Source organism: Cololabis saira, chromosome 7 (genome assembly GCF_033807715.1).
Source record: "Cololabis saira isolate AMF1-May2022 chromosome 7, fColSai1.1, whole genome shotgun sequence".
NCBI classification, from domain to species: domain Eukaryota; kingdom Metazoa; phylum Chordata; class Actinopteri; order Beloniformes; family Belonidae; genus Cololabis; species Cololabis saira.
The window spans coordinates 6,447,057-6,454,722 of NC_084593.1; the positions used below are offsets into that span (position 1 = coordinate 6,447,057).

Sequence of the window (7,666 nt, forward strand, 5' to 3'; positions counted from 1 at the left end):
TTCCCAAGCCACTCGGAGCCGCAGTGTAAGGATGAAAGAGCCGCGGGTTGCCGACCCTTGGTCTAATGGATGCAGAACGTAACCTCAGCTTCTACTGTAGCGCCTTATAATGCGGTGTGCCTTATATATGGAAGAAGTTTTAAACTATGTCATTCATTGAAGGTGCGCCTTATAATGCAGAAAATATAAATACTTGCCTTTATTATTGTGATATTGGAAGTTACTGCATTATGTGTTGGCTTTTGGGCGACTCCTTAATGCGGGCGTGGTTACATCAGCTGCACCTGATCGACGTCAGTATTGGGACGGATGCGTCTGAAGTAAGTTGGGTCCTTTTTAGCAGTCAGTATGTGGGAGTATTTTTAAGTTCAAAGTTCCTTCATTAAATATTTCCATTTCCCCTGTAGTGTGTGTGTGTGACCCGACTGAGTTAACGTGCCTGACCAGCATTCTCACGTTTTGTGCAGGAGAGAATAAATGGCTGGTGAAGGCAAAATCAGACCAGTCTCAATATCATTAAGACAACGCAGGGTATTATCAGAGAGAGAACTGAACTTTCCAGTACCAAGGACTGGCATGGTTACATAATATACACACACACAGAGCAGGGGGGGGGGATTGATCAGCAACAGTCAATTTTATACTGCTAGCATTTATTATTCAGAATGAGTTCTTCCTGGATGTATTTAATCAATATAACCAGTACTGGAGTTGAGGGGGGATGAGGGGGGATGGCATCCCCCCCTGAAATAAAAACAGTCAAATCACCCCCCCCTGAAATAAAAACAGTCCAAATCATCCCCCCTGTAAAACTGCCATCCCTCCTTTCCGTCCCTTATGTCATTTCATCAATGAATGTGGTTTTACTGCTATTTCAACATTTAGAGTCATCACCAGAAAAATAAATATGACAATTTTCACCTGTTACAGGTAAATTTTCACTTGAAATAAGTAGAAAAATCTGCCAGTGGGACAAGATTTATATTACAAGCAAAAAAAGCTTGTTCCACTGGCAGATTTTTCTACTTATTTCAAGTGAAAATGTACTTGAAACAGGTGAAAATTGTTGTTCTTTCCAGTGATGAGTCTTGTTTTAAGTGTAATGAGATTTTTTTTACTAAAATGAGACATTTTAACTAGAAATAAGACAAATATTCTTGTTAAGATTTTGAGTTTTTGCAGTGATCCATGTTACTTATCCTGTGAAGGACAGAGTCATATTGATAAGTTCAGAAAAGTGTTTTTTATTGTTGTGTTTTGATGTATTTGATGTAAGCCCAGTGGATATTTAAAGCTTACAGAAGGCTGCATTTAACTGCTGCTATGTCATTCCTGCAGTATTTCTGCAGGGGTTTTGGTCACTGCTATTATTTGTAATATATTTTATTTGTAATCAGCACAAATTATCTGTCCCCATATGATAAAATCCACCATCCCCCCTGATTTTTTTTTTTTTACAACTCGAGGACTGAATATAACTGAGCTAAAAACTGGGCTTTTACCTTTGTGTGTATGTTATCCTTCCCTTAAGAAAACTACAATTTTGAAGAGAGGATTGCCATAAATAAGCAATTTATTGATACAATTATTAACAAATGATAACCATGAAATATTAACAGCAACTTAAAACCATCAGGAACACAAAAACTTTAAAACCAAAACTAGAACCCAGACAGGCCTCCTTCTGGAGCCGGCTCTAAGTGGTGGAGGGCTGGTAAATCCCCTTTCTCCCCTTCGGATGCTCGGGGACACTCAGGAGCCAGGTTTTCTTGCTTTTCTTGTTATCCTGCGTCAGCCCCAGGTTCTCCCAGGTCCGGGTCCGCAGGGACGGAGCCCGCTTCCTCCTCCTCCTGCCCTGCGAGGTGTCCGGGACCAGCACGGAGTCGTCCTCCCTCTCAGGCTGCACGTGTCTCCTGGACTTGGAGGCCTCCTGGAAGGTGCTGAAGCTTTTCTGCTTGAGGGAAGACAAGAGCCTGGCTCTGTTACCACAGGGATCTTCATTATCCTCTTCTTCTTCTTCAGCCTTCTTTTCTCTCCTGGTCGGTGACATGAAAGTCTTCTCTTGCCACGTGATGAACTCAGTCATGCTGTCGCTCAAACAGGAGGCCAAGTCTTTCTTGATCATGTCGGCCTGGCTGATCACCCCCTCCGTGGCCGCCTTCGCCTTCTCGTAGTGGCTCTGGATGTTGGTCAGCTCGTCCAGGAGGTCTGCACACATGAGGTCGTGCACGGCCGTGGCCCGGCTCAGGAAACTCGAGCAGACGGGTTGCTGCTGCTTCGGTTTCTGCAGCTTGTGGAAGGTGAGGAAGTGCAGCATGGCCGTGAAGTGGACGGCTTTGGTGGCCAGCAGCCGCCGGCAGATGTAAACCACGTCATGGTGCCCCGCTTCCACAGAATCTCTCAGGAACTTCTGGACGTAATCCCAGTCTCCCAGAGCCAGCCTGATCTTCAGAGGGGGCTCGGCCTGCTGCGCGTGGTAGAAGCCGAACATCAGGTACAAACCTATGGGATCAAATTAATGCCATAAATATTTTGTATCTGTAAATAAACTTTGTACTTGTAGAAATATTTTGTGCGTGTGCAAAAAATATTTGTAATTGCAAAACATATATTTGTCCTTGTAGAAATATTTTGTGCAAATATTTGTACTTGTAGAAATATTTTGTGCGTGTGCAAAAAATATATTTGTACAAAGCTACAAACTTTTTTACAAAAGCTACAAACTTTTTTTACTACGAGTTATGGCAGCGTTTTGACGTGCCAAAACTAAGAGCCAATCAACGATATTTGGCACGGGTTTCAAAGCGTTTCTGGAGAGCCAATCAGCACCTACTGTCGTCGTCGCCGCCATATTGGATGTGGCAAGACTGGGCAAACTAATACAAGTAATTGGACTTATTTTCATAAAGCGCTTTTCTACAAAGAAATGTACGTTTTACGTCTCATTTATTCATTCACACACGCACTAATATACTTGGGAAACAGTTAGGCAACCAATATAATATATTTAATTTTCTCAGACGGCAAAAATAAGAACTTTATTGAGCCCACATAGGAGTAATTCATGTTATATCAGCTATAGACAACAAGGTAGAGGCGAAAAATAATATATATCCCCCCCACACAAAAAGAATACAGAAACATATTTTCTCATCAACAAAACAAATTAAAAAAATGTTCAAATAACAAAATAACATATTTTGAACCATTTTTCAGACAATAAAATAACTGAAAAAAATCTGAAAAATGGTTCAAATATGTTATTTTGTTACTTGAAAATTTTTAAATACATTTATGTAAAATATGTTTTGTTGATGAGAGAATATGTTTCTCTATTTTTCTTATTTTTGTGGGGGGATATATATTGTTTTTCAGCACTACCTTGTTCTCTATAGCTGATATAACATGAATTACTCCTATGTGGGATCAATAAAGTTCTTATTTTTGCCGTCTGAGAAAATTAAATATTATATTTGGTGCCTAACTGTTTCCCAAGTATATTAGTGCGTGTGTGAATGAATAAATGAGACGTAAAACGTACATTTCTATGTAGAAAGGCGCTTTGTGAAAATTATATTTACTTTATTATTTGTATTTATTTTATTTTTATTTACCATTTACTTGTATTAGTTTACAGACCAGTCTCGACGTCAGTAGGTGCTGATTGGCTCTCCAGAAACGCTTTGAAACCCGTGCTAAAGATCGCTGATTGGCTCTTAGTTTTGGCACGTCAAAACACTGCCATAACACGTAGTCGTAAAAAGGTTTGTAGCTTTTGTAAAAAAAAGTGTAGCTTTTGTAAAAAAAAAAAGTGTGTAGCTTTTGTAAAAAAAAAAAAAAAGTGTGTAGCTTTTGTAAAAAAAAAAAAAAAGTTTGTAGCTTTTGTAAAAAAAAAAAAAAAGTGTGTAGCTTTTGTAAAAAAAAAAAAAAAGTGTGTAGCTTTTGTAAAAAAAAAAAAAAAAGTGTGTAGCTTTTGTAAAAAAAAAAAAAAAAAAGTTTGTAGCTTTTGTAAAAAAAAAAAAAAAAAGTTTGTAGCTTTTGTAAAAAAAAAAAAAAAAGTTTGTAGCTTTTGTAAAAAAAAAAAGTTTGTAGCTTTTGTAAAAAAAAAAAGTTTGTAGCTTTTGTAAAAAAAAAAAAGTTTGTAGCTTTTATAAAAAAAAAAACGTTTGTAGCTTTTGTAAAAAAAAAAAAAAAAGTTTGTAGCTTTTGTAAAAAAAAAGTTTGTAGCTTTTGTAAAAAAAAAGTTTGTAGCTTTTGTAAAAAAAAAGTTTGTAGCTTTTGTAAAAAAAAGTTTGTAGCTTTTGTAAAAAAAAGTTTGTAGCTTTTGTAAAAAAAAGTTTGTAGCTTTTGTAAAAAAAAGTTTGTAGCTTTTGTAAAAAAAAGTTTGTAGCTTTTGTAAAAAAAAGTTTGTAGCTTTTGTAAAAAAAAGTTTGTAGCTTTTGTAAAAAAAAGTTTGTAGCTTTTGTAAAAAAAAGTTTGTAGCTTTTGTAAAAAAAAGTTTGTAGCTTTTGTAAAAAAAAGTTTGTAGCTTTTGTAAAAAAAAGTTTGTAGCTTTTGTAAAAAAAAGTTTGTAGCTTTTGTAAAAAAAAGTTTGTAGCTTTGTATCTACAAGTACAAATATTTTTTTGCGAGTACAAATATTTTTTGCACACGCACAAAATATTTCTACAAGTACAAAGTTTATTTACAGATACAAAATACTTATGGCATTAATTTGAGCCCATACAAACCTCCCACTCGGATCTGGTAGTTGTACGGGGGAAGGAAGTATTTCAGGGCCGTGGCCAGAGCGATCCTGCTGAACATCTTCTGCTCTTTGGGGTTGACAAACCCTACGAAGAGGTCGGAGAAGCGCATGTCCCTCCAGAGGGCGGAGAAATCCTCGTACCTGATGGAGTCCATGCGCTGGAAACGAGCCAGCAGTAACTCCACATCCTCGGTCAGCGGCTCCTGGAACAGCTCGGTATAATTGGGCGGAGCGTTAGGCATGTCGTCCTCAGAATGTCAGCGGAGGAACGTCCACCTGGCGGCCTCCACTTTTGAGGGAAAGGTGTGGATCCGGTGCAAAGCTGCAATCAATTAACTAATTAGTGAACAGCAGCGACCCCCAGTGGCGGGGGAAGGAATGGACTGATGAATGTTCCCGTGTCCTCTGGGTCAAAATAACCGGTCTTCAGTAATTATAAGCAGCTTAATTGAATTTTAAACACCAAATTTCATCTTGCTTGAAGAAACAACTTGTCATTCATCGCAAAATGTGTGAATGCTTAAGTTTTCCCATCTTCTTTATTTCTATAGGTAAAGAAAAAAATGTGCAAAAGTGATTTTGGAATGCATTTTTATTCATCCCAATGACTGTTTCTTTTTTTTTTCTCCAGTTAGCAATTTTTGATAATGTATAATACAGAAATGAAATATATATGAAATATAACATATCCTATTCAACTAATTAGCACATATAGGGCAGTATGCAAGTGCACAGCCTTTTTGCAGATATTTATTACACCTGCAGCACACAGTATAGTCCTTCTTTTGAGGGCAAAACTGACATCTCTTCCTCTCACTGGGCCTAGCTGGGGAAGTTAAATTTCAAGTAAAAAAAATATCGATTAAACGATTTAAGTTTGTTTTTTTTAACACACTGGCAGGTCATTGTGACCCGAAGACAACAGGAGGGTTAAACAAAAAACAAAACACTCTAAAGACTAAAAAGGATACCAAATTATCCTACAATTTTTATAAAATTAACTTTAAATTTGTCTCATCTTAAAAAAAAAAAAACTGTTATTCAGAGATTGTGTCAGATTCCGGTAACCATTGAATATACTTTTATGGGTAATTCTGTGTTTGGTATTTTTGACCATGTAACGATTAGAACAAAGCCAATCCTTGCAAAATTCCACATCCACAAATCCAAATTCTTTCACAAAAAACCCTCTTTTTTTACTTTTAATTGTGAATTCAATCAATCAGTATCTGGACTCTATTAAGTTTTCTACTAATTCAAAAGCAATCAAAACCATAAATGTATGTAAATGTTTTGGCTTTCTGTTATAATTTCATCCCCCCTGGCTGGTTATAATGTGTTGTGCTTTTTGTTTTGTTTTTGATTTGAGTTATACTCTTTGTTATAATTCAACTTGAAATTGCATAATGTGGACTTCCGGTGTAGCGACTAATGGACTAGGACGTGTTTTTTTGAGCTCCTGCAACAACCTTTAAAAATATCTATTTTTGGTACAGCTTTTTCATCTTCCTTCGGTTTATTTTTCCCGACCTTCATTATTTTACTTTGGCCCCGTATTTTTGCCGACCAAAATGCCTCCAAAACTCAAACCATCCGCGCCACCGCCGCGGCCCTCTCCGCACGCAGCATCCCCGCCTCGTGGTGACCCCCCGTCCAGCCTGGCCGAGGCCGCCGGGGCCGCTCCTTCACACGACTTTAAGGCCGAGCTGCTCGCATCACTCCGCGTTGAGATGGCGGCTGTTTTTAAAGCGGAGCTTCAGGCTGCTTTAACTGAAAACCTGTCGAGCATCAAGACTGAGCTGCAAGCGGTGAAGTCGGAATTATCAAAAAGCATTACAAACATCCAGTCTGATGTGCGCGCTCTGAAGAACACCGTGGTTGAAATGGAAACATCTCTTTCATCCTGCACCGATGACATCACAACCTTACAGGCTAAAGTGGAGCATCTGTCAGCTGAACTGATGAGGCTGGATGGTAAATGCGAGGATCTGGAGGCGAGATCCCGGCGCAATAACATACGGATCGTGGGAATTCCTGAAGATTTTTCCACCTCTTCTGCTGTTACGGATATTCCCTCTCTGCTCAAGGAGGCTTTCAGCCTGGAGAAGGAGCCTCTCCTGGACCGGGCGCACCGCACCCTCCAGCCGAAGCCGAAGCCCGGAGAGCGCCCTCGTCCCATCATCGCCCGTCTGCACTATCATACAGACTGTGTGGATATATTGCGCCGAGCCAGGGCTCAGCAACGGATTACGTGTGGAGAGTTGACTTTTTCTGTCTTTCCCGACCACACCCAGAAGACGGCCCGTGCCCGCGCCGCCTTTAATGACGTCCGCCGCCGGCTCCGCGAGATCCCGGGGATCCGCTACGGTCTGCTGTACCCCGCCCGCCTCCGCATCACCCACAACGGCGCAGAAAGGGAGTTCAGGTCGGCAGAGGAGGCCAGCGCTTTCATCACGTCGCTCAAAGTCTAGTTGAACTTTTTTCAGTTCATCAGTGTCGGTTTTTTTTTTTTTTTTTCTCTCTCCCATATATACACGGTATGTGGTTTTCAGTTTAACTTGGTCGTGATTGGTTGTACCTCTCTGTTAATGTTGCTGGGCTTGCAGGAGCTCAACACGAAGCTTGTTAGTTATTATCTTGTTAGTTATGCTTAAAGCCGTAAGTGTTCTTTTCAGGGATCTGACTCCTTCTGGAGTTTGCACTGGGTTCTCCATCGTTTGGGGATGGGGTCGTTGTAAGTGCAATTGGGGGGTGGGGGGTGGGGGGTTCAGTAGGTTAAGTTTGTTGTTGTTTTCAATTTCCCCCCCCCCTTTTTTTTTTTTTTTTTTTTTTTTTTTTTTTTTTTGTTTATTTATTTTTCTCCCCCTTTTTTTTTTTTTTTTTTTTTTTTTTTTTCTTCTTCTTCTTTCCTCTTTCTTT

General features: G+C 39.4%; 1 protein-coding gene across 1 annotated transcript; it reads right to left on the minus strand.

The window, feature by feature from the left end:
* Positions 1-1,696: 1,696 nt before the first annotated feature.
* On the minus strand, positions 1,697-4,989 carry LOC133447761 (snRNA-activating protein complex subunit 1-like). Its single transcript, XM_061726488.1, has 2 exons — positions 4,731-4,989; positions 1,697-2,502 (listed from the first exon to the last, which is right to left on the minus strand). The coding sequence occupies exons 1-2, from the start codon at positions 4,987-4,989 to the stop codon at positions 1,697-1,699; spliced, it is 1,065 nt and encodes a 354-aa protein (XP_061582472.1).
* Between the last annotated feature and the right edge of the window lie 2,677 nt (positions 4,990-7,666).